Source organism: Lichenostomus cassidix, unplaced genomic scaffold (assembly GCF_008360975.1).
Source record: "Lichenostomus cassidix isolate B80296 unplaced genomic scaffold, HeHo_3.0 HiC_scaffold_35, whole genome shotgun sequence".
Lineage (NCBI taxonomy): Eukaryota > Metazoa > Chordata > Aves > Passeriformes > Meliphagidae > Lichenostomus > Lichenostomus cassidix.
In genome coordinates, this window is record NW_028147256.1 from 1,790,685 (window position 1) to 1,814,630 (window position 23,946).

The 23,946-nt window shown below is 62.1% G+C and overlaps 4 protein-coding genes across 11 annotated transcripts; 1 reads left to right on the forward strand and 3 right to left on the reverse strand.

Moving 5' to 3' along the window:
- Positions 1-172: 172 nt before the first annotated feature.
- On the reverse strand, positions 173-9,997 carry SUPT5H (SPT5 homolog, DSIF elongation factor subunit). 5 transcript variants are annotated; one of them, XM_085044064.1, is made up of 30 exons: positions 9,775-9,997; positions 9,576-9,706; positions 9,166-9,333; positions 8,909-9,077; positions 8,752-8,817; positions 8,188-8,257; positions 7,944-8,012; positions 7,758-7,823; positions 7,579-7,609; positions 7,384-7,452; positions 7,052-7,303; positions 6,868-6,957; positions 6,483-6,553; positions 6,309-6,414; positions 5,854-5,947; positions 5,628-5,764; positions 5,397-5,552; positions 4,879-5,025; positions 4,494-4,640; positions 3,941-4,066; positions 3,786-3,870; positions 3,605-3,709; positions 3,422-3,524; positions 3,076-3,203; positions 2,655-2,760; positions 2,182-2,340; positions 1,633-1,801; positions 931-1,134; positions 674-769; positions 173-484 (listed from the first exon to the last, which is right to left on the reverse strand). In XM_085044064.1, exons 1-30 carry the CDS (start codon positions 9,956-9,958, stop codon positions 341-343), a joined length of 3,648 nt encoding a protein of 1,215 aa, XP_084900190.1. In that variant the 5' UTR covers positions 9,959-9,997; the 3' UTR covers positions 173-340. The 5 variants fall into 5 exon arrangements, with proteins under 5 accessions (XP_084900190.1, XP_084900192.1, XP_084900191.1 ...); XM_085044066.1 differs by having other exon boundaries at positions 9,166-9,251; positions 9,576-9,878; XM_085044065.1 differs by having other exon boundaries at positions 9,166-9,323; positions 9,576-9,878.
- A 38-nt stretch (positions 9,998-10,035) lies between these two features.
- Positions 10,036-11,770, reverse strand: MED29 (mediator complex subunit 29). The gene is made up of 4 exons (XM_085044074.1): positions 11,456-11,770; positions 11,097-11,155; positions 10,939-11,023; positions 10,036-10,667 (listed from the first exon to the last, which is right to left on the reverse strand). Exons 1-4 carry the CDS (start codon positions 11,768-11,770, stop codon positions 10,437-10,439), a joined length of 690 nt encoding a protein of 229 aa, XP_084900200.1. The 3' UTR covers positions 10,036-10,436.
- On the forward strand, positions 11,668-16,414 carry PAF1 (PAF1 component of Paf1/RNA polymerase II complex). The gene is made up of 14 exons (XM_085044073.1): positions 11,668-11,806; positions 12,012-12,041; positions 12,194-12,286; positions 12,517-12,638; positions 13,008-13,074; positions 13,174-13,275; positions 13,616-13,721; positions 13,891-13,959; positions 14,126-14,229; positions 14,304-14,420; positions 14,814-14,942; positions 15,370-15,475; positions 15,558-15,645; positions 15,857-16,414. Exons 1-14 carry the CDS (start codon positions 11,757-11,759, stop codon positions 16,246-16,248), a joined length of 1,575 nt encoding a protein of 524 aa, XP_084900199.1. The 5' UTR covers positions 11,668-11,756; the 3' UTR covers positions 16,249-16,414.
- SAMD4B (sterile alpha motif domain containing 4B) lies at positions 16,334-23,442 on the reverse strand. Of its 4 annotated transcripts, none has more exons than XM_085044069.1 (13): positions 23,390-23,434; positions 22,280-22,640; positions 21,379-21,843; positions 20,619-20,879; positions 20,429-20,538; positions 20,119-20,205; positions 19,561-19,798; positions 19,073-19,158; positions 18,854-18,975; positions 18,143-18,338; positions 17,693-17,807; positions 17,191-17,274; positions 16,334-16,998 (listed from the first exon to the last, which is right to left on the reverse strand). In XM_085044069.1, exons 2-13 carry the CDS (start codon positions 22,473-22,475, stop codon positions 16,970-16,972), a joined length of 1,989 nt encoding a protein of 662 aa, XP_084900195.1. In that variant the 5' UTR covers positions 22,476-22,640; positions 23,390-23,434; the 3' UTR covers positions 16,334-16,969. The 4 variants fall into 4 exon arrangements, with proteins under 4 accessions (XP_084900195.1, XP_084900196.1, XP_084900197.1 ...); XM_085044070.1 differs by having other exon boundaries at positions 23,393-23,411; XM_085044071.1 differs by lacking the exon at positions 20,119-20,205 and having other exon boundaries at positions 23,390-23,442.
- Positions 23,443-23,946: the final 504 nt, after the last annotated feature.

Below are 23,946 nucleotides of genomic sequence, written 5' to 3' on the forward strand. Positions count from 1 at the left end.
AAGTGGCCCCAAACCCCCTGAAAGTGGCCCCAAAACCGACCCCAACCCCGCCCCAAAAGCCCCCATGTGCCTCCCAACTCCCTCTGGGCTTCCCCCCAAGGGAGCACAGGTGGTTGGGCTCAAACCCTCACACCCCTCTGCACACCTTCTCATCCCAATCGCAAAACACTGATGCACCTCCAGTTCTTTATTCGATGCCTAAAACCTGGTTACAATAAACAGGGGGACAAAAAAGGTGGGGGAGAAGCAGAAAACAGGGGAAAACGGGGAGAAAAGGGGGAGAAGAGGGGGAGAAAAGGGGCAGGAGGATTGCAGGGTGGGTGCAACTTCCTCTCAGACCTCAGGCCTCGAGCAGCTTCCCCAGGAAGCGCAGGTTGAGGATCTTGAGCTGCTCCTCCAGGTCCATGCGCACGATCCCGTCCTCACCGTCGATGCTCAGCAGGATCCCGGTGGCCTCACGGTCCTCGCCCAGGATCACCTTCACCTGGGTGGGAAAGAGTTGTTTGAGAGGATCCTGGGGGGTCTCAGAGGGGTTTGGGGACACTCACGGGGATCCCAGGAAGGCTTGGGGGAATACAAAAGGGTTTGAGGGGCTCCTGGGGGTTCACAGAGGGAGTTTGTAAGGTTCCCAGAAGGGTCTGGGGAGGCACAGAGGCAGCTTGGGGTGTCCCACCTTGTTGCTCTTGGTGGGTGTGACAGGCTCCAGGTGCTCGCTGGACACACTGACCACCTTCTCGCTGTCCTTCAGGTACACCGAGCACATCCCGCCCTGGGGGGAGCCGAGGGGCTCAGCCTTGTGGGAGACACCCAACCCCCTTCCTCCAAAACCAGAAAATGGAGCCAGGAGGGTGCGGGGATGGTTCTCCCCCTTCCCACTCCCCCCAGATTCCTCCCCAAACCCCGCAGCCCCCTCCCCGTGCGGGCTCTGACCGTGACGCTGCGGATGACCCCAGTCTGCCCCACGGCCGCGCTGTCCAGGTAGGAGTCCCGGACCTTGACCTGGATGTCCGTGGTCACCCAATCGCCCGCGCTGGGCTCGATGCCCGAGCCGGGGGTGTGGGGGTTGTACCCGCCTGGGGACGGCGCCCCGGGGGTCATCGGGCTGTAGCCCACCGGGCTAGGGCTGGGGCTGGCCTGGGGGAACATGGGAACGCTGTTAGAGGGGTAAAGGGAGGTAAAAGGGGTTTGCGGGAGGTTAAGGGGCTACAAGGGGGTTTGAAAGGTGTTTGGGGTTATTATTAGGGGTTTTGGGGGCCTACAAAGGGGTTTAGGGGGGTGTAGGGGAATCTAGGGGGGCTACAAGGCTCTTGGGGGGGCTCTACAGTGGATTTCGACAACCCTGGGGGGTCCTGGGGTACCTGATGACCCATGGGGGCTTATCGGCTACCTGAGGCACAGTCTGTGGCCCCTGAGGAGTGAGCTGGGAGCCCAGGGGGCTAGGGGAGAGGCTCTGGATACTGGGGAAGGTTTGGGGGGTCCCAGGGGGTTCTGGGGGTACCTGATAAACCCCTTAGACAAAGGATATTCAGTGGCCACTAAGGGGTGATCTGGCAGCCCACAGGGCTGGGGGTGGACTCTGGTACTGGGGATGGTTTGGTGTTTCTGGGGGTGTTTCAGGGGTCTCAGGGGTACCTGATACGCCATTGGCGAGGGCGTGGGGTGGTAGCTGGCCGGCGAGTGCGTGTTCTGGTAGCCCACGGGGCTCGGGGCAACCTGGTGGTAGCTCTGTGGGGAGGGGCTGGGCTGGTAGGAGCCCTGCGGGGAGGGGACGGCGTAGGGCGAGAACTGCTCCGTGTTGTACCTGGGGAGAGGTGAGGTGCCGGGGGTCACACCTGGGGGGCTTCAGGGGCTCCCAGGGAATGGAAGAGGGTGTTTGGAGGGTCCTAGGGGGGAGCTAGAGGTTCCCCAGGAGTGGTTTCCTCCTTTCAAGGAACATTTTGGGCTCCTGCCATCCACCCAAAGCAGGATTTGGGGTCCCTCAGCCCATTCAGCTGCCCAAACCCCATGATTTGGGGTCTCCAGGAGCCATTTCCCACCTCCAGCAGCATTTTGGGGTCCTCCACCCCCCAAACCCCAGAACCATTCCCCCTTTCCAACCCCATTTCAAGCCCCTCCACTGCCCGTATTCTGGCACGTCCAACCCAACAGATTTTGGGGTGGATTTCTGGGGTCCCCACTCACATGGCAGGCGTGCCAGGCGTCTGAGGGTTGTAGGGCTGGCTGACTTGTGGGGATGCAGGGTCGGGGTACCCTGGGGTTTGGGGGTTCGGGGTGCCCCCATAACCCTGCGGGGACGGCGTGGGCTCGTCCTCAAAGCCGTACTCGAAGTCCTCATCCGCCCTGGGGGGGGGAAATTTGGGGAGGGGGCCCCAAAAATGGGACCCACCCCCCACCCCGAGACAGACTGGGGGGATTTTGGAGAGGCAGAGCCCCAAATGGGGAGGAATTGGGGAAGGGGTGACAAAGAAAGAGGAACTGGGGTTTGGAATGAGGAGGGGGTGACAAGTGGGAGGAAATCAGGGAGGGGGAGCCCCAAACTGGGGAGGGGTAGAGGGATTATTTGGGGGGGGTCTAACCTTGAGGGCATGTTGGGGTTATTTGGGTTATTTTGGGGGTGGTTTGGGGTTTTTTGGGGGTTGAGGGGAGGGTCTCACCTCGAGGGGGTGTTGGGGTTGTTGGGGTCCCAGGCCCCACTCTGGGCCGGGGTCCTGCTCCCGTCGTGCAGGGGGGTCTGGGACCCGTAGTGGGGGGTGCGGCTTCCTGGGGGGGCACCCCAAAAACGTTGTCACCTCCCTTGAACCCGCCCACTGCGTGGGGACCCCTGAATCATCCCCAAATTGTCCCCAGAGCCCCTTCCAAGCCCCCCGCTCACAGTCCGTGACCCCAAGTGGAGGTGCAACTTCCTGGGAGTCACACCAAAAACACCATCACCCCCCACCCTGGGCTGAAACCCTCCAAATCATCTCTGAATGGTCCCCAAGTGTTCCTGAATGTCCCCAAATGTCTTGAATTGTCCCCGAATTGTGCCCAAATGTCCTGGAATTGTCTCCCAATGTCCCCAGAGTCCCCACTCACCGTCGTGCAGAGGGGTCTGCGAGCCGTACATGGGGGTGCGGGACCCCGAGCCGTACATGGGGGTCTGGGAGCCGTACATGGGGGTTCTCCCGTAGGCCGAGGTGAGACCCCCGGGGCGCCGGGACCCCCTGAGGGGACACAGGGGTGTCAGGAGAGAACAGGGACCCCGAAAAGATCCGGGGGCTCCAGTGGGGGTCACAAGGACCCATTGGGGGGGGGATCCAAGACCATCTGGGGGGTCTCAAGGAGCATCCTGACCCTTAGGTGGTCACACCCACCCCCACAGGAGAGTCTCCAGGCCTGTCCCACCCCGTGGGAGTGTCCCTGGGGCTGTCCCCCCACTCACACAGTGGTCAGTCGCTGCCTGTCCACAGAGATGGTCTGGCAGGTCGAGTGCAGCTCCACGCGTGCCGTTGACTCCGTGGCATCCTTGACCACCCCAATGTACCCTGGGGGGGTTTGGGGGGGTCAGAGGGTTTGGGGACACCCCCCGAGGGGGTTTCTGGGGGGCGGGAGAGCCCACACCCACCTTTGTAGGGTCCCTGAGAGATCCGCACTGTCTGCCCAATGAGGTCGTTGTCGCGCCGGCCACGCCCTCTGCTCAGACCCCCGGCCCCAAAGCCGCCCCGCTGCCCTGGGGGGCACGGGGGAGGTCAAGGGGGTCCCTAAGGGTCCCCAAAACCCCCCGGGACCCCCCCAAAGGCACTCACCGGCCCCGCTGGGGTGCATGGGGCTGCTGATGCGCGGGGACATCGGTGCAAAGCTGCACACAGCGAAGTTGGTGACGTCGCGGGGCTGGAGGAGAAACAGGGTTGGAATGGGGGAAAATTGGGAAAACTTGGGGGTTCTAGGGGAAAATTCTGACCTTGGAGCCCCCCGCCAACACCAGGTGCCGGGTCTTGCAGACAAACATCCCCCCGTTCTCCACCAGCTTCTTGCAGTGCAGGAAGGCGAAGCCCCGGAAGAGGTGACGAATTTCACCCTCGCGGCCCTTTTTGGGGTGGGGGGGGAAAAAGGGATGAGATCTCCCAAAATTCCTGGGGATTCCCACAGGAAATATAGGGGGAGAGGGAGGGGAGTGAGAGGAGCACCTGGACACAGTGGGGAGGCAGGAGGAACCTCAACAGAGCAGGGAGCTCCCACACGCCGTGAGGAGCTCCCAAAATACCGCAGAACGCCCCCAAAATGTCCAAAGGAAACCCCAAAACATCCCGAGGATCCCCCCAAACACCCGAAGAACCCCCCTGAAAACACCTCAAGGACTCCAAAACTCACCCAAAATGCCACATGGAGCCCCTGAAACGTCCCAGTTACCCTCTAAATGCCACAAAGAGCCCCAAGGAGCCTCCAACCTCCCCAATCCGCACAGAGCCCCCCAAGATGTCCTGAGGAGCCCCCAGAGACCCTCCCAGACCCACCGAGTGGGGACCGTCGATGACTTTGACGATGTCCTTGACGTGGATATTGTTCTGCTCCGAGTCCAAGGCCACAGCAAAGCGATTGTCCTTCTTCCTGGTGACAGCCTGGTGCCGCACGGTCACCACCTTGCCGTACATGTTCAGCACCTGGAGACACAGGAGGGCTCAGTGGACACCCCTAGAGACCCCCCAGGATACACCTGGGGCTCAACTGGTAGGGGACTTCAAGGACTCCCAAATATGGGGGTTTGGGACCCACCTTGAAAGAGAATTTGGGGTGGGTTTGGGGCATGGGGTGCCTCTGGGAGCTCCGTGGAGCTTCTCCAGGGATTTTGGGGTGGGCTCTGGGGGACTTTTGGGAGAATTTTTTTGGGGGGGGTCTCACCTGGAAGGTTTCCCGCTCGAGGCGCACGATGACCCCCACGGTTTGGGGGTCCAGCTGCACCAGCTCCCCCCACTCGTGCTGCCCCCCCACATCCACCCCTGAGGCCGTCTCGGAGCAGAGCTGCAGATCCCGGGGCAGCACTTTCAGCTAGGAGCGGGAAAAGGGGAAAAATCCACTGCAATTGCACCAAAAACACCCACTTTCACCCCAAACCATTTTCCCAGTTTTCCCCAGATTTTCCAGTGTTTTTCCTGCTTTTTCCATTTTTACTCAATTTTCCTGGGTTTTTCCCAAATTTTTTCTGTTTATTTTCCACTTCTCCCCGTTTTTCCTCATATTTTACGTCACGTATTGTGAGATCCAAGAACAGGATCACAAACTTCTCCTCCATTCCCTGCTTCCCCCCATTTTTATCCCACTTTACCCTCCTTTTCTGCTATTTTTTCCCCATTTTTACACACTTCACCCTATTTTTTCCCCATTTTTTCCCACTTTCCCGTTTTTTCCCCCATTCCCACCTCATGCATGGTGAGGTCTGAGAAGAGGATCACGAAGTTTTCCTCCACCCTGACGATGAGCCCAGTGTCGCCCTCGAAGCGCCCAGCGATCACCTTCACGTGATCACCCATCCTGAAATACTTCCTCAGCTCCTGCGCCGGGAACTCCAACATATCCTGGGAAAAACCCCAAATTCCCGTTTTACAACCCAAAAAAGGAGTCCCAAAGGGGTTCTTTTGGGATTTGCAGACCTTGAGGTCCTCGTGCTTGGGCATGATGGTGATTTTGTTGCCGTCCACGCTGAGGATTTTGCCCTGCAGGTTAATGAGCTCCCCCTCGCACACCTCCACGTTGTCCCCTGGCTGGAAATTGTGTTCCCGCTCTTTTCCTATAGGGTTTTGGGAGGGATTTAGGGTGATTTTAGGGAATTTGGGAGGTTTTTTAGGGTCTGGGAATGGGCAGGGGCGGATCCCATACCGGTGCTCTCAGTCACCACCTCCAGGTCGATGCCCTCAGGTTGGTCCTCAAATTTCTCCAGCTCGGACAGGGTGGGTTTGACCCCCTCGGTGATCTGGGGTAGGGGAAAAATCACACAGGTTGGCCGCAAATTGTTCCTTCCTGCCCCAAAATGGGGTTTGGGGCTCAAAGCAGGCCTGTGTCCATCCCACAGTGCCCTGGTTCACCCCAAACTGACCCCTGAATTGTGCCCAAATGTCCTGGAATTGCCCTGGTTCAGCCCAAACAATCCCAACCCGAACCAGGCTCAATCCAGGGGGGTTTGGGGCACAAGCAGGCAGATTGTGGCTGGAACAGAAGGATTTTGGGTTCAAACAAGTGGATTTTGGGTTCCAGCATGTGCATTTGGGGTTCAAACAGGATCTTAGGTTCCAAGTGGTGGATTTTGGGCCAGAAGGAGCAGATCTGAGGCTCACCACAGCTGACATGGCAAAGCTTTTGAACAGGAACCCTTTCCGGCTGTACCGGTTGCCCTCGAAGATCAGGAAGTCGCCGTCAGAGGCCACATCCCCGCCCAGGGACCTGCAGGGACACCCAGGGTCACTTCAGGGTCAGTGGACCCCGGGGGATTCCTCAGGATCGGGTCCTACCGGATCTTCTCGGCGTCGAAGAGGCGCTGGGGCGGCCGTTTGAACTTCTTGCGTTTGGCAAACCAGTCCTTCTGCAGGCAGGAGGGGAGAGGGGGATCTGCTCAGGGAATCCACTCACTGCCAGAGATCCACCCAGCAATGGGATCTAGTAACAGGGACCCACCCAGCATGGGGATCCACCAATATGGGATCTGCCTGTGGGGATCCAACCCCTGCTGGGGATCTACTCACTGTCAGAGATCCATTCGCCAGGGATCCACCCACCTGTGCTGATCTGCCCAGGCCCAGGGATCCTGGTGCCAGGGATCCACTGCTGGGCCCCACGGAACTCCCTCTCTGATAGCACAGGGATCCCCCCACCCACCCCGGGTGACTCTCCCCTCACCAGGCTCATCCGGGCCTTGATCCGGTCGAAGTCGATCCTGGGGATCATCTTGAGGGAGATCTGGTTCTGGCTGGGCTCCACGTAATCCACCTGTGCCCACAGCCATGGTGAGTTCTGTGCTGGCCAGGAGGGTGTTCCCCCCGCTCAGGTGTGTCCCCTTTCCCTGCCCTGTGTCCCCCCTCACCTGGGCAATGTCGTCCTTGTAGATGCCCCTCTTGAGTCGCACCCAGGCCTTGGGCTTGAGGTTGGTGACCTCCTTGACCACCTTGAGGACATCGGTCATCTCCTTGATGGGCACCATCTGTTGGTTCCAGTAGCCCAGGCGCAGGTTGCCCACGCCCTCAATGGCCTGCTTGACGTGGGTCTGCTTGTAGGCCTCGACATACAGGTAGCCCCGCACGTGCTCGGGGGCCACCACCGCCTTGATCTGCAACGGCTGGGGACGGCAGGGACAGCAGTGTGACACCAGTGCCATCCCAGTGTCCCCCCAGTGTCCCCAGTACCCCCAGTGCTCACAGTCTCCGTGTACTGGTAGGCGATGAACTTGCGCATGAGGGCGACGGCCGTGGCGCGCTCCTCCCCGATCTGGGCACAAAACAGCAAGGTTTGGGGGAAAGAAAGGAAAATTTGGGCTCAAAAACGGAATTCTGGGCATGAAAAGGAAGACTTGGGTGCAAAAGGCAGGATTTAGATACCTCCCCTGACACCCACCTTGCACTTGACTGTCCAGAGATTGGGGTCCCTGTGAGGGCCAACAAAACCTCGTTACTGGAGAGGGTCTGACACAAATTCCCCCTTTTTTCCCCAGGTGAATTCTCATTCCACCGAATTCTGACCCAAATTTCCAGTTTTTCTCCCCAAAACTCCTAATTTTCCCCCCAGAAACTCACTTGACGCCAGGAAGCAGCTGCTGCTGGGTGATATCATCTGACAGCTCATCAGAGCCTCCATAAACTCTGGAAAAAAAAGGGAAGCGCCCCAAGATCAGGGAAAATTGGGGTGGGCGTGGCCAGGGGACTCCACCCTGTCACAACAGGGATGGTGACAGATGACGGGGGACAGGGAGTGTTACTCACGTCTCCCCCACCGAAGACTTGGCGTATTTCTTCATGTAGTACTCGCCCAGCTCCTCCTCCCGCTGGTCCCTGGGCGAGGAAAATGGGAGAAAATCAGGGAAAAACTAGGGAGAAACAGTGAGAAGTAAGAGAAAAACAGTGAAAAATGAAGGGAGAATTCGGGGAAGTAAGAGAAAAATGGGTAAACTGAAGGAAAAGAATGAAAACGAGGTGGAGGGGGACACGAGGGGGTGTCCAGGGTCACCTCCAGAGGTTCTGGAGCCGCCGTGCTCCTGAGCGATCCTCGTCCAGCACCACATTGTCGATGTTGGAGGCTGAGGAAGAGGACAGAGAGGAACGTTGAAGCTGGGATCAGGATTTGGGATTTGGGAGGGGTGGGAATTCCAGGGACCCCCAGAATTGGGGGATGGGGGTTCTTACCTTCAATCTCCTCTGCCCCGGGGACAAGGTGACGGTGGAGGATGAAGTAAATCAACAGCAAAACCAAGGAATGGGGGAAAATTGGGGATTTGGGGGGGAAAAAAAAGCAACGGAAAAGCCCCAGGCGAGAGCAGATGAGATGGAGGGGCGGATGTGGGGAAGGGTGACTGGGGACCCCCACTCAGGAAAAGAGATAGGCGGAAAGGGGATTTGGGGGTTATAGGGGATTTGGGGGAGAAAAGGGAATTTAGGGAAAAGGGGGTCTTAAGGGATGAAAAAAGGGATTGGAGGAAAAGGGGTTGGGGGGGAGTGGGGATCCCCCCTACTCAGGGCTTCCCCCCTCCTCCCCACAGCCCCCCGGGGTGGGGAAGGCCCCCTCAATCCACACCTTTCTCCAGGATATCCTCGGCCCCGTCCTCCCACTGATCTTCATCCTCGTACTCATCATCCACATCTGAGGGGAACACACGGGGAGAGGGGGTTAGGGGCCTGGAGACCCCCAAAACGCCCCCAGAATCCCCCCAACTCCCCAGCCGTTCCCTCACCGGCCTCATCAAGGATGAACCCCCCGTGCCGCGGTTTCTTGGCCGGGCGATCGTCGTCTTCCTCCTCCTCCTCCTCCTCATCGTATTCCTCCTCCTCCTCCTCTTCCTCTTCCTCCTCCTCCTCCTCTGCCTCCTCCTTCCCGCTGCCCCCCCCGCGCTGCTCCTCGGCCTGGCGGGGCCGCGGGGGAAGGGAGGGGTCAGGGACCCCCGGGACCCCCGCAAAAACCCCCAGCATCCCCCCGAGCCTTCGGCCTCACCTCGTTGTCGTCGCCGTCGTCGCTGCTGCGCTCGCTCTCGTCCTCCGAGAAGTTGCTGTCCTCGCTGTCCGACATGGCTAGGAGGACTGGGGGGCACGGGGGGCCTTCAGGAGGGTCTTGGGGGTTCTGAGAGGAGGCGGGAGGGATCTGGGGGTGTCCTGAGGAGTTCTTAGAGATGCGCCGGGGTACTTGCGGGTGTTCTGAGGGGTCTGGGGAATTCTGGCGGGGGGAACTGAGGGAAAGCTGGAGGAGGCTAGGGGTGCTCCGTGAGCTCTCAGACAATCCAGGGGTCTCCTGGAAGGGTCTGGGGTGTGCTGAGGGGAGGCTCGGGTAGGTCTGAAGGTGCTCTAAGGCTGCGGGGGATGCTCTGAACGCTCCCGTCGCTTTCCCGCCGCCGCCGCCTCCCTCACCCGCGGGATCCGCTCCCCTCTAGACCGCGGCCTGGCCTGGCTTCGCTCCGCCGGCGCCTGTGTTGTTCCGGTGCCGCTCCCGGTGCCGCTGCCGGCGCCTAGCCCGCCTGTCCCGGTCGCGATCCCGGCCCCTGTCACGATTCCCGGTCGCGATTCCCGGTCGCGATTCCCGGTCCCGGTCCCGGTTCCGCTGCCGTACCGCGGCCGCTCCGCGTCGCACTCGCTCCTCGCTCACGCGAGACTTCCCCGCTCTTCCTCTCGCGGGACTTCCTGCCCTCCGACGGCGGCGCGAGAGGCCCAAAACGAGGCGGGGTTTCGGGGGCACGGCGTGACGTCACCCGCGCGGGTGATGACGTCACGGAGAAGCTCCGTGACCCCCCCATCCCCCGGGACGCGTTGCGGGGCTGTTTCCCCCGAATTCCCCCGTGATATCATGCACAGAACAGGCGAAGAGATGGTATCACAAAACACTGATTTATTTAACACAAATCAAACGTTTTATCCCAAAAATTGTGAATCCAGAACCCCCCATCCCCTCCCCAAAGATCCCCCTCGCTTCAGCGGGGTCATCCCCAAAATGCCCTGCTGGGACTAGTCTCAGTCCCCAGGAACACCCTGGATCTCCCTCCATTCCCCCTGGAAAGGAATTTGGGGTCCCAAGACCCCCCAGAACCCCCCCAAACCAAACCCCTCCCTTTCCTCCCACCAGAAAAGGGGGATCAGATCCCAAAATCACCCCCATCCCTGGCTCAATCCCCGTTCTCCCACCACCCGCACCCCAACCCTCTCCGCTGAACCAACCCCCGACCCCCCAGGAGCATTTTGTGCAGCCCCCCGGGGGTCTTGCGCCCCCAAACGCCATCAGGGTCCCCCCGGGGGGGGCAGCTTGCCCGTGATCTTGTTGGTGCCCTCGAGCAAAGCATTGTGGATGTCCTTGGCGCCCGCGATCTGCGCCTTGATCAGGGGCAGGTACTGGGTGTAGGGCAGGGTCTCCCCCCCGGGACCCCCCTCGCCCTTGGGGGCTGCAGGGACCAGAGCTGGGGCATGCTTGGCACTGTCAAAGCTCTGCGAGAGGCACTCGTGGGCCAGGCGCTGTGGGGGACACGGGGATGTCACTTTGTGGGGGGGAGTTGGGGAGGACTTGAGAGAATTTGGGAAAGTTTTGAGGGGATATGGGGGGTTTTGGGGGGAATTTGGGTGTGTTTTGAAAGGCTGAGAGGGGGTTTTGGGTGAATTTGGAGGGGTTTGGGGGTTACTTTGGGGGGTTTGGGTGTCTCATGCTAGGCACAGCTCCAGCTGGTTACACATGGGGTTTTGGGGAGGCTTTGGGGGGGCTGGGGATTATTTTTTGGGGCTTTCTCACCAGGCACAGCTCCAGCTGGTCACACAGGGCGTAGAACTCTTCCAGGCTCTTGTCGAAGCGCTGCAGGGCTCCATCTGCACTCTTCCTGCAGGGAACTGGTGAGACTGGAGGACTGGGGGACACTGGGAGGGACAGGGGGTACTGGGAAGGTCACTCACTGCCCGTTGTCGATGCTGGAGTTCTGCACCAGGTTCTGAGCCGCCACTTTCATCAGGGTCTGCAGGACAGGCGGGTCAGGGGGACACGGAGAGGGACCCGCAGCCGCCCCAGCAGTGGGGAACGACTGGGACAGGGAGATGGGGACACCCTGAGGCCTCCCCCACCCCAGGACACACGGACCCCCAGACCCTCCCGCTCCCAGTCTCAGGGATCCCCAAAATTCCGCGCCAACCCCGCCCCCCGCCAAGACACGCCCCTTCCCACAGGCCACGCCCATTCCCAACGCCAAACCACGCCCACTTTCCGAGACAGACAGCGCGGTAGGCCCCGCCCCTCCCCGGCGGCAAGCCACGCCCACCTGCAGGCTCTCCTTCAGCTGCGGCAGCAGCAGCCGGAAGCGCTGCACGGGATCAAAGTCCTGCGCCTGCGCTGCCGCTGCCTGAGCGGGCAGCGCGGGGCCCTGCGCGGCCCCGGGGGGAGGCCCCGGCCCCGCTCCGGGACCCGCTGCCGGTCCCGGGCCCGCGGGCGCTGAGGGAGGCCCTGGGCCCGGCCCGGCGGGAGGCGGTGGCGGCGGCGCCGCCATGTTTCCCGTGACTTCCGGCGCGCAGCAGAAGTGACGCAGTGGGAGGTGCCGCGCGGAAGCAGGGCAGCCGCGCGCCATGGCGCCCACCATCCAGACGCAGGCGCAGCGCGACGAGCCGGGGCACCGGTAACGGCCGTGACGTCACCGCCGTGACGTCACAACGCGTCGCGCCGAGCGGGGGGCGCGCTCGCGGGGTGGGATGGGGGGATTCCCCGTGGCGTCACCCCGCGGCGGGAGGCGGTGGGGGGGCAAAGAACGGGGTCCTCCCGTGACGTCACGAAAGCGTTCGGGGGTCCCCGGTGACGTAATGACGCGCCCCCCCTCCCCGCAGGCCCAGCTCGCACCGGACGCTCCCCGAGAGGTGAGTGGGGTGGGGTGGGGGGGAGGCTTTCGGGGGGTGCCCGCCCCTATTTTTGGGGGTAAATTAGGGTTTTTGGGACACCCCCCGCGGTGTGGTGTGTGGGGAGACTTTTCCCCATCCTCGACTTTTCCCCACCCGCGACTTTTCCGCAGGTCTGGAGTCGTTTGCAGGGTCAAGTTCTGCAACAGCCTCCCTGACATCCCCTTCGACCCCAAGTTCATCACGTACCCTTTCGACCAGAGCAGGTCTGGGGGGCCCCAAATGGCGGGAGGTGTCCCCGAAATTACGGGGGGGAGCCCTGAGGGGTCGCTGGTCAGAGGGAGGATTTGGTGAGGGGTTTGGGGGCGATTTCAGGGTGGATTTGAGGCTGTTCTTGGGGTGGTTCTGGGGCTGATTTGGGAGTGTTTTTGCGGTTGATTTTGGGGTGGTTTGGGGGCTGATTTTGGTGGCTTTTGGGGCGGTTTTGGCCCCCCAGGTTCGTGCAGTACAAAGCCACGTCCCTGGAGAAGCAGCACAAGCATGACCTGCTGACGGAACCAGACCTGGGCGTCACCATCGACCTCATCAACCCTGACACCTATCGGATCGACCCCGGGGGTGTGTGCGGGATGGGAACCCCAAAATCACCCCAAAAACACTCTCAGAATTATCCCCAAACCTCTCCAGAATTACCTCAAAACCACCCCCAAATCACCCCAAAATTGCCCCCTAAATGTCCCTCAAAATCACTCTCAAAATCATGCCAGAACCACCCCCAAAATCACCCCAAAGACCCCCCAAATCTCCCCCAAACTTGGGGTGGTTCCCTGGGGAGGACAGTTTTTGGAGTTCTCCAGGTCTGGGGCTTCTCCAAGTCAACCGTGACCCCCCCAAATCACAGAGAACCTCTCAAATTCTGTGGGCTGACCCCAAATCTTGTGGGGTGACCCCAAGTTTGGGTGGATTTAACCCCCCGTTTTCCTCCAGTGCTGCTGGACCCTGCAGACGAGAAGCTGCTGGAGGAAGAGATCCAGGCCCCCACGAGTTCCAAGAGGTAAAACCCCAAGTGGGGCACCTCAAACCCCACCTGGGGGCTTCCCCTCACCCCTCAGATGCCTCAAGGGGGTCCCCAAACCCTGTGGGGTCACCCCAGGTCACAGCAGCATGCCAAGGTGGTGCCCTGGATGCGCAAAACTGAGTACATCTCCACCGAGTTCAACCGTTATGGGGTGTCCAACGAGAAACCTGAGGTCAAGTGAGTGGTTTGGGGTTTTTGGGGGGTTTGGGTCACCACTGGAGAGGGTTTGGGGGTGGTTTGAGGGTGACTTGGGGGTGATTTGGGGTGTGGTTTGAGGGGTTTGGGGGGCTGATTTTGGAGTATTTTTTTAGTGTTTGGGGGTGATTTTGGGGTGTGGTTTGGGATGGTTCTGGGGTTTCAGGGTGGTTTTGGGACTGTTTTTGGGGTGGGTCTTGGGTTTCAGGGTGGTTTTGGGAATGATTTTGTGGGTGGGTGTTGGGTGGCTTTGAGGTGATTTTGAAGGTGGTTTTGGAGGGATTTGGGGTGATTCTGGGGTGATACTGGGGTTGTTTGGCAGGATCGGGGTGTCGGTGAAGCAGCAGTTCACAGAGGAAGAGATCTATAAGGACAGGGACAGTCAAATCGCAGCCATCGAGAAAACCTTTGAGGACGCCCAGAAAGCGGTTGGGGGTTTGGGGTTTTGCGGGGCGTTGGGAGGGGGGCGTTGGGGTGTGTCTGGGCGCTGAGTTTATGGGGAGTTTTGAGTGTCGCTGAGGCTGTTTGTCTGGGACTGATTCTGGGCAGTTTAGGGGAGTCCCTGGGGGTCCCTGAGCTCCCTTTTCTCTCCCCCAGATCACGCAGCACTACAGCAAGCCCCGGGTGACCCCCCTGGAGGTGATGCCTGTGTTCCCTGACTTCAAGGTGAGGGGGGGACAACTTCAGGGGGAGCCATTTGGGGACCCCCTACTCCCTTTTCCCTTCTTTCCCCCAAACTCCAGTTTTTCCCCCACCTGCCCTCATCCCTCTTCCCCCCACATTTTCCCCCACCTCCCAAACCCGCATTTTTTCCTCATTTTCTGCTCACCAGATGTGGATCAACCCCTGTGCCCAAGTGATTTTCGACTCGGATCCAGCGCCCAAGGACACTTCAGGAGCAGCAGCTCTGGAAATGATGTCCCAGGCCATGATCAGGTCCCAGGCATCCCAAACCCTCCTGGGGACCCCAAAGCCTTCCAGGCCCCACCCTGACACCCCCATGCCCACAGGGGGATGATGGATGAGGAGGGGAACCAGTTTGTGGCCTATTTCCTGCCTGTGGAGGAAACGCTGCGGAAGCGGAAGCGGGACCAGGAGGAGGACGTGGATTATGCCCCCGAAGATGTGTAAGGGAAGCCCCAAAAGCCTGGGAGAGTGCTCATAACTTTGAGGAATTGCTGAAAAAAAGTGTTGGGGAGGAAGGTTTAAAGCTCTGTTAAGGTTCTGGAATTTACTGGAAAATTAAGAACATCCAACAAATCCTGGGGGCATTTGGGGAGGAAGTGCGGCTTTGGGGGGCTTGGGATCGGGGCTTCCCTGTGACTGGAGGGTCCCCTATGGCCCCTGGGGGAACTTTGGGGGTGCTTTGTGGTGAGTTCTGGAGTCCCAAGTCCTCGCAAAGAACAAGCTCAATGCTCCCAAAGCTCCAGGAGGTTCTGGGGGAGAAAACTGGGATTTGGGGGAGTTTTTGGGGAGCTCCCCGGCCTCTCCCTGACCCTCCCCCCCGTGGACCCCCCCAGGTACGACTACAAGATCGCCCGTGAGTACAATTGGAACGTGAAGAACAAAGCTAGCAAGGGCTACGAGGAGAATTATTTCTTCATCTTCCGGGAGGGCGACGGCGTCTACTACAATGAGCTGGAGACCAGGTGGGACTGGGGGGCACTGGGAGACCCTCCAGGTTAGGACTGGGGGGCACTGGGAGGGACTGGGAGCACCCCCAAGTCACTGTTCGGGTCACCGAGAGTTTTTTCCAGTCAGTACTGGAGGCACTGGTTAGGTGTTCAGAGAGGTCTTAGGGTGGTGTTGGGGTCTTGAGGATGCCCCTGAGGGTCTGGGAGGGGTCTCTGAGGGTGTTGGGGAGGTCCTTTGGGGTCCAAGGCATGTTCCTGGGCATGTCTCAAGGCTCTGTAGGGGATCCCTGGGGCTGTGTGTGGGGCTTTAGGGGCATCCCTGGGGATGTCCCTGAGGGTCTTGGGATGTCACCGTGATTCTGAGGGTGTCCCTCGGGGTTTGGGGGTGTCCCCGAGGATCTGTGGGTGGCCCCAGGTGTCCCTGACCCCCTGTTCCCCTCAGGGTCCGGCTGAGCAAGCGCCGGGCGCGCGCCGGGGTCCAGTCAGGCACCAATGCCGTGCTGGTGGTCAAGCACCGGGACATGAATGAGAAGGAGCTCGAGGCCCAGGTGGGATTTGTGGAGATGTCCCGACCCCCTTGACCCCTCCAGGACATCCGTGGAACCCCCCTGACCCACCCTCCTTCCACAGGAGGCCCGGCGGGCGCAGCTGGAGAACCATGAGCCTGAGGAGGAGGAGGAGGAGGAGATGGAGGCAGAGAAGGAAACGCCAGGATCAGGTTTGGGGAGGGGCCCCAAATCCTGTCATTTCCCACCCAAAATCCCCCCGCCTCCCTTCCAAAATCCCCCTGCTCTAAATCATCCCCACATTTGCCCCCTCCTCCCTAAAATCCCATCTCTCCCAAAATCCCTCCCTGCCCCAAATTCCCACCCCCGTTTGGGGGAGGGGGTCTCAGACCACTGAGGCTCCCCCCAAACTCCCCCAAGCAGATGAGGAGCGGGAGAAGGGCAGCGAGAGTGAGGAGGACGAGGCCGAAGGCTCCGGCTCGGGCTCGGAGCGTGGTGGGGGCTCTGCCCGCAGTGAGGATGAGGAGGAGGAGGAGGAAGAGGCCGAAGGCACCCGGGGGGGCCGCCGGGGTGGCAGCGATGCCGCTCGGGCTGCCCGGGACCAGGAGGAGATTTTCGGCAGTGACAACGACGAGGAGGAAGAGGAGGAGGAGGAGGAGGAGGAAGAGGAGGAGGAGGAAGAGGAAGAAGGCAGTGAGGAGGGGAAGGCAGCTCCTCACAGCCCCCAACTCACCCCCAGCGAGGAGGAGGAGGAGGAAGAGGAGGAAGAGGAAGAAGAAAGTCCAAGTGATGGCTCCGAATCCTCCAGCGAGTGAGAAGGGGGTGATCCCCTTACCCCCCAAAATGCCACCCCTATTTCCCCCTCGACCCCATTTTGGGGCAAAAAAGCAGCATCTCGGGGCGGTTTTTGTGTTTAATAAGGTCAATGGTTACCAGCCATATCATAACAAAAGGATTCATAATAAAATGTATCTAAAATAACGATTTTTGTCTTTCTATTTCAGGGCCGCGGCGCTACAAAGGGGGGAGGGAGGGGAGGGGGGTGAGGGAGGGGCTGTACCGAGGGGGGGCCCGGGGTACCCCCACCCCGGGGAGGGGGGGGCGGTGTTGTACCTAAATCTGGGGTGGGTGTCGTTGTCCCCCGTCCCCCCCCCAGGGGCCAGGACAGAAATAATTAATAATAATATAATAATAATAAAGAAGCAAAAAAAAAAAAACCAACGAAGAAAAGAAATAAAATCCGCAAAACTCCCAAATCCTGGGGTTTTTAAAAATGGGGGAACAACCTCCCCACTGCTCCCCCACACCAAAAAAAAGCCCCACCTGTAGTGTCATAGCCCCCCCCCACCCCCTCGTGAGGTCATTGGCCGGGGGGCCCCTCCCTCACCAGGGACCCCCCACAACCCCGAGGTGGGTGGGAGTGAGGGCTTGTCCCCCCTCCCCAGTTGTTCTGGGGACCCCCCCGGGGGGGTTTCGGGCAGGAGGGGGATGGTTAAGGAGGTGCACCCCCTATTTGGGGTGGGGGCGGCGGCGCCATCAGATGGTGGAAGTTTTGTCTGTGCCGTCTGTGGGGGAAAGCAGGGGAGTCAGGGCAACCCCGAAATTCCTGCCCTTCCTCCCCCACATCCCATCCCATCTCATGCCCTACCTCCCAATTCCTGCCCTTCCCCCTCACCCCAACCTCCCCTTGACCCCCTTCAGCCCCTCCCAGCCTCGCCCCCCACCAAGTCCCTGGGGGTCTCCATCCCCCCCCGTACCCCCCAGGGCGTGCTCGGTCATGCTCAGACACAGCGACTCCAGCGTGGGGTTGATCTCCAGGTCCGTCCCGGGGGGAGGGCACTCTGTGGGGGGAGGGAAAGGGTCAGGGGGGCCCCAAAACCACCCCCACTCAACAAACCCCCACCTGCCATCCTGAGCCCCCCAGTTCTTCCCGGAGTTTGTTCTCCATCCCCAGGGTTGTGTGTTCTCCCCACTCCCGCCCGTTTTGGGGGTCTCTCTCCCCAGTTTTGGGGCTCTCCCTTCTCAGGTTCACCTCCCCATTTTTGGGGTCCCCCTCCCCATTCCCCCCTCACCAATTATGGGGTGCTCCCCACCCCCTTAACCTCCCTCTCCAACCCAGAGAGCAACACATGAAGTTTCCCCCATTTTTTGGGCTTCTTCTGTTTTTTGGGCTTCCCCCCATTTCTGACATCACCCCTGATTTTTGGGCCCCCCTCCCCATTTCCGAGGTCCCCCCACCCATTTCAGCATCCCCCCTACCCTGGGGGAAGGCGAGCAGGGCCGAGCTATGCACGGGCAGGGAGTGAGTTCTCTGCACAGCTCCACGGCTCCCGGGGGACCCTCCTGGGCCCCCTCCGGCCCCGAACCAAAGGCTCTGGGGAGGCAACAAGGGGGTTGGTGGGGGCAGTACCCCCAGGGCAGGGCGAGCCCCCCTGAAAGGGACTCCCAACAAAGGCGAAAGACCCCCAACCCAAATAAAACCAGGTGCGAACAGGCAGATGTGCCCCTCCTGATATCCTCCTCCAAAGGCTCCCCAAGAGCCTCCCCAAAATCCTCATCTGCCCCCCAAATCCTGCAAACCTCCCCAAAATCCTCACCCAAAACCCTCATCTGCCCCCCAAAATTCTGCCTCGTATCTCCTCCCCAAAATTCCCCCCAAATTCTCATCTCCCCCCAAATCCTCCCGCCCCAGGCCCTCCCCTGACCCACCTGCCGTCCCTGTGTGCCCAAGGGGGGGGCTCCAAGGGGTGGCCTGGGGGCCGTGGCTCCCCCGGGGGGTCCCAGCAGCCCCAGACGGGCGGGGGGGGGCAGGGCCCGGGGGGGCAGCGCAAAGGGGCGGCCCCCTCCCCGCCGCCCCCCCCCCACAGAGCCAGCTATGGGGAGAGAGTTGGAGCCGAAGGCCCAGCTGGAGGGAGGAAGGAAAATTGGGGGGTGTCAAATGGGGCTAAGACCCCAGAAATCCCCCAAGAACTCCCCCAGGACAGGGGGATCTCGGAGGCAGGAGATGGTAAAATTCCCCCTGAAACTGTGGAGAAAGGGAAACTGGGATGTGAGGTGGGGAGACACCCCCCTGATCCCCCCCAAATTAGGGGCTGAAGGGGGCAAAGACCCCTTTGACCATCCCCAAATTAGGTTGGAAGATGAAAAAGACACTTGGAAGGAGAAAGAGAAATCCCCAAATTGCCCAGATCTTGGGGTGTGGGTGACCCCCTGAGCCCTTCCTAACTGGGGATTGCACAGAACACATGGAGGGGATCAGACCCCCCAAAATTGGGTTCCGAGGGGCAATTTTGCATTTTGTGGGGAGTCCCAGGCAGGCCCCAAATCCCACTCGGGGCAGAACTGCAAGACTGGGGATCAAAATGTTTTTTTTGAGGGGGGTCCAGTGGCATGGGGGGGTTCCTGGGCCCCCCCACGTACCTTTTGGGGGGCCGGTATCCGGGGGGGCCATCCAGGGGCCCCTTCTTGGGGAAGGCGCGGAGCAGCTTCAGCACCTGCTGCTTCCAGGACTGGAGCCGCTTCTTCTGCGTCTCCGTGAACGCCTGGAGGGGCCAGGAGGATCACCGGGGGCTCCCCAGGGTCAGGGGGAAGACAGAGACCCCCAGGAGCCCTGGGACCACCCCCCCCTCCCGAAGGTACCTCATGGCTCAGGCACTTCTCAAGCAGCTGGAGGTAACTGGTGATGTTCTCCTCGTCCGGCCGCGACACCAGGAGCTGGGTGCACACTGTGGGGGGGTCAGGGGGAGCCAACCACCCTCCAAACTGGTCTGGGACTCCCCCCAAAACCCTGGGAAACACCCAGGAGATGGGTGCACACTGTGGGGTGGTGAGGGGGGCCCCAAAACCCCCAAATCCCACCCCAAAACCCTGGGACAGCCCCAGGAGCTGGGTGCACACTGGGGAGTGGGGGGCAGGACCCCTGAGACACCCCCAAAACACCTCTGGGACCCCCCCCTAAAAACTTTGGGACCACCCCCAGAACCCTGAACCCCTTCTAGAACTCTAGGACCCACCCAGAAAACCCTGGGACGTCCCCCCCAAATCCACCCCCCACCGCCCTTTGCGCTCTAAGGGAGGTCAGAGGGATCCCAGGACTCCCCCCACACCACATGTGACGCCCCGCTCACCCTTGCCCATGACGCGTGTGAACTGCCCTGGGATGTCCCCGTCGGGGACAGGGGCCGCAGGGGCCTCTGCATCGGGAACGGGGGCCGGGGGAGGCGCGAAGGCGTCTGGGGGGGCCCCGTCGGGGGGGGCTGGGGGAGGGGGCGCGGCCGGGGGGGGCCGGAAGGCCTTGATGGGGGTCACCAGGATCTGCTGCAGCTCCTGCAGCGCCGTCCACAGGTTGCCCCCCTCGAGGATGTCCTGGGGGGGACACAGGAGGGGACATCAGGGACACAGGCCTGGGGTCAGTGGGGCCACCCCCCAGGAAGACTGGGGACACTGGGAACCACCCCCCCACCACCCAGCCCTGGGGACACTGGAGAGACCCCTGAGTCATCCCTGGACACTGCGGACAGTCCCCCAACAGCAGCCCTGGAGACACTGGGGAGGACGGGGGACATCAGGGACACCCTCCAGAAGCCCTCGGGATACTGCGGACCCCCCGCCACCAGCTCAGTGCCCTCCCAGTGCCCCTCAGTCCCTCCCAGTGCCCCTCAGTCCCTCCCAGTGCCCCCAGTGACCTTCTCCAGTGCCCTGAGGACGCTCTGCCGCTCCCGCAGCTTTTGGATGCTCAGGGCAATCTTGTGCCGGGCGCCCTTGGTGACGTTCTGGGGGGGGATGGGGGACAGGGGTGTCACACACATCTGGGGGGTGTCACAATCTTCGAGGGGAATCTGGGGACATGCCCCAGGAAGGCTGGAGACACTGAGAACCTGTCCTCCCCAGCCCTGGTGACACTGGGGACATCACGGACCCCCTCCACAAGGCCTGCAGAAGCTAGGGACCACCCCACACCAGCCCAGTGGCAGTCCCAGGGAGGGCGGGGCTCACCTGTGACTCCAGGTGGTGCTCTGTCAGCGTCATCATCTCCTCGTAGCTCATCTGCGCAAACAGCGCTGCATACTTGTGCAGCCGCAGGCTCTTCAGCCACGAGGGTACATCTGGGGGTGACATGGGAGGGCCGTGAGGTGACAACACTCCTCAAAAAATCCCCAGGACCCAGCTGGAGCCCTCTGCCCACCCTTCATGCCGCTGCCATCCTCCTGGAAGGAGTTGCGCCCGCCGGGCTCCTCGGTGTGCTCGCTGCCCGATGAGGCCACGCTGCTCTGCGGGGACAGCGGCGCGTGGTCCCCGAATGGTGCGGGGGGACCCCGGGAGGCTGTGGGGGGGTCCTCGGCTCCCCCCGACCCTGCCCAGTCACCCCCCGGGCCGGGCTGGGGGCTGCCAGGCACCAGAGCCAGGGAGCGCTTCAGGGGGCTGGGGTGCAGCTGGCATGGCACGGCTACAGGGGACACAGGGGGACACGGTCAGGGGGGGCACCAGAGACCCCCCCAGGCTGTGGGACCCCTCCCAAAGCCCCAGAGTCCTGCCCAGATAGTAGAACCCACCCAGGTCCCTCCCCAGTTGGTGGAAACCGCCCCAGCCCCCTCTACATGTCCCCCAGCACCCCTTAACCCCTTTTCCCAACACCCACCCTTGACCTCCAGGGTCCCTCTGGCCCCTCCCTTCTCCATCCCAGCCCATTCCCCCTCATTTAACCCTCACCAGCCCCTCCTTGTCCCCCCCCCAGGCTGCTTCCCTCCATTTTCCCCCCATTCTCTCCCTTTCTCCTCCTGTCCCCCCCTTTTTCCCCCCAATTCCTCCCTCATTTTTCCCTGCTTCCCTCCCCATTTTCCCCATTCTCCCTCTCTGTCCTCCCATTTACCTCCACTCTTATCCCCATTCCCCTAGTTCTCCCCTTTTTCCCGTTTCCTCCCATTATCCTCCCATTCTCCTGGTACCTCCGGGGGGCTGGAACGGGGGGTGTCCATTCTCCCGGGGCGCTGTGGCCGTGCCTGGGGGGTGCTGCTCTGCCCAAGCCCCCCCTCCTGCTGTGGTGGTCCCCCCACCACCACCCCCAGGCTCGGGGGGCTCAGGAGGCCACTCGTGGGCTGGGGGCTGGCGCTGGGGGGGCGCGGCCGGGGCAGGGCCAGGCGGGGCCAGGCGCTCCTCCAGGTGGCCGAGCCACAGGGCCAGCGCACTGCGGTCATCGGCCGTGGTGGCTGGGTGGATGAGGGCATAGGACAGCAGCTGCCGCGACTCCTCCACGCAGCGATTGCTCTCGATGGCGTCGGCCAAGACCTTCTGCAGCCGCTTCATGTACTCGGCCTTGGCTGCCGCGTTGCCCGGCTGCAGCAGCGGCAGGTGGGCCAGCAGCAGGGCCACCGCGGCCTCGGCAGGTTCTTGGGGCCACTGTGAGATGGCAGCTGGGGACAGAGGGACAGATGGGGTCACATGCATGGTCAGCAGGGCCACTGCAGCTTCGGCTGGCTCCTGAGGCCACTGAGAAATGCCAGCTAGGACATAAGACAGGGGACATGCAACACACACACAGCCACAACAGCCACCGGGCCTCGGTGGGCTCCTACAGCCACTGACTGAGACCGGCACAAGGGACACACAGGGACGGGAGCTGGGGACCCCTGGGACCACCTGTGAGACCCCAGGGAAGACACAGGTATTCCCATGGACCCCTGTAATACTCCCAAAACCCCTCAAGGATGCCCATATCTCCCCTCTACCCGCTCAAAACCTCCCAGACAACCTGCAAAAGCCCACGAGGATCCTCAGACCCATCTGTAACACCCATGGGGACCCTCCTAACTCCCCTCGGTGCCCTCCCCAGACCCCCTGTCCCCTCACCGGCGCTGTTGGCCTCGGCCTCGAGCAGGTGGATGTCGGGGCAGTCGGCCAGTGAGTGCTCAAGGCAGAGCTGCAGGAAGCGGGCCTGGGTGCGGGTGACGCGCTTGAGCAGCGCCAGCAGTGCCACTGTCTGCTCGCACTCGCTCCAGCCCCGGAACCAGCCGGCCACGATCCCCACCTGGTCCCGGAACATCATGGCTGGGATGGGGACAATGGGGGTGGGGGGGAAAGGGGAGGCGGCCCTGCCCCCCCTTCACGTGGTGGGGGGGCCCCCCCGGGCCGGACAGCGCATGGGGGGTGACGGCGGGGGGTGCCGAGGGGCCCCCCCGGGCTGGGAGCGTGGGAGAGGGTCCAGAGGGTCCTGCGGAGAGAGACGAGAGAGGGTTAGGAGGCGGCACTTCCCAAGAGGATCCCCAAATGGGGAGACCCCCCTCAGGGATAGGGGAACCATGGGGGACAGAGACATCCCCCTCGTGGTGACATGGAGACCCCTTCGGGGACAGAGACCAGGGACTCCCCACAGGGACACCCAAAAGGGACCAGGGACCCCCAAAAGGGCCTCACCCCCATGAGGAACAAGGACCCTCCCTCAGGGACAGGGACACTCCCGCCCACCACGGGACAAGTGACCCCTAAAAGGGTTCAGGGTCCACTCTCAAGGGGCCAATCTCAAAATGGACAAGAACCCCTCATGGTGACAGAGATCCTCCAAAAGGGACCAGGGACTCCCCCAAGACGGACTAGGGACCCTTCCCCCCGAATACAAGGATCCCCCTCAAACACAAGAAACCCCCTCGATTTCAGCGACCCCCCAGTTTCTCCCCACTGGGACAGACCTCCCCCGCCCCCTCCAGCCCCTCGGGACGCCCCCACCCCCGGCCTCCGCCTCTCCCCGTTCTCCCTTCAGCGCGGGGCGGGGGGGGAAGGGGGCGCAGGCCCGACGGGGCAGGGGCCGGTTTCAGGCGCTGGGGTCGGGCCGGGGAAGGGCCGAGGAAAGCCTAGGGAGCCCGGGGGGCGACCCGGGGCCGCGGGGCGTCCTGGCCCGGGGGTGCCGGTGGGGATCCGCGCGGACCCAGGGGGTCCCGGGGGTCGCGGCCGCCCCTCACTCACCACCGCCGCCGCCGCCGCCGCCGCGCAACGTCAGCGCGCACGACACGCACGCTGCGTCCCTGCGTCACGGCGCCTCCGCCAATGGGCCAATGGGAGGGAGGAGTTGCGCGGATGCCCCCTCGAGGCCCCACCCACCGCGCGCGACGGCCAATGGGGGGAAGGCTCTCGCCGGTGCGCGCGCGCACTGGGGGCGTGGCCTCGGTGCGCGATGCTGGGCACGCCCCTCGCTCTGGCCCCTCCCCGCCGAGCAACAGTCAATCAAGAGGCCACGCTCTTCCCTTGGCCACGCCCCCACGGCGCGCGCTGTCCTAGCCGGGGCGGGGCCTGAGGGGGCGGGGCCTGAGGGGGAGGGGCATGAGGGGGCGGGGCCTGGGAGCCCCACGGACCCCCCCACCAGCGTGTCCCAGTGTCCCCTAGTGTCCCCCAGTACCGCCCCAGAGACCCCCAGTGTCCCTCAGTCCCACCTCAGTCCCTGCCCCAGGGCATCCCAGTGTCCCCCAGTGCCATCCCAGTGCATCACACTATCCCCCTGTGTCTCCCATTACACTCCAGTGACC

Coding starts and splice junctions, on each gene's coding strand:
- SUPT5H (XM_085044064.1), bottom strand. CDS start 9,958: ATGGGGGGGTCACGGAGCTTCTCCGTGACGTCATCACCCGCGCGGGTG. Junction 8,013..8,187: donor CGGCTCCAGAACCTCTGGAG/GTGACCCTGGAC, acceptor TTCCTCGCCCAG/GGACCAGCGGGAGGAGGAGC. Junction 2,761..3,075: donor GCAGACCCCTCTGCACGACG/GTGAGTGGGGAC, acceptor GTGCCCCCCCAG/GAAGCCGCACCCCCCACTAC.
- PAF1 (XM_085044073.1), top strand. CDS start 11,757: ATGGCGCCCACCATCCAGACGCAGGCGCAGCGCGACGAGCCGGGGCAC. Junction 12,042..12,193: donor CACCGGACGCTCCCCGAGAG/GTGAGTGGGGTG, acceptor ACTTTTCCGCAG/GTCTGGAGTCGTTTGCAGGG. Junction 12,287..12,516: donor TACCCTTTCGACCAGAGCAG/GTCTGGGGGGCC, acceptor TTGGCCCCCCAG/GTTCGTGCAGTACAAAGCCA.
- MED29 (XM_085044074.1), bottom strand. CDS start 11,770: ATGGTGGGCGCCATGGCGCGCGGCTGCCCTGCTTCCGCGCGGCACCTC. Junction 11,156..11,455: donor AGCTGAAGGAGAGCCTGCAG/GTGGGCGTGGCT, acceptor CCTGTCCTGCAG/ACCCTGATGAAAGTGGCGGC. Junction 10,668..10,938: donor ACCAGCTGGAGCTGTGCCTG/GTGAGAAAGCCC, acceptor TGTCCCCCACAG/CGCCTGGCCCACGAGTGCCT.
- SAMD4B (XM_085044069.1), bottom strand. CDS start 22,475: ATGATGTTCCGGGACCAGGTGGGGATCGTGGCCGGCTGGTTCCGGGGC. Junction 19,159..19,560: donor CACACGCGTCATGGGCAAGG/GTGAGCGGGGCG, acceptor ACCCCCCCACAG/TGTGCACCCAGCTCCTGGTG. Junction 16,999..17,190: donor GACCGAGCACGCCCTGGGGG/GTACGGGGGGGG, acceptor TTTCCCCCACAG/ACGGCACAGACAAAACTTCC.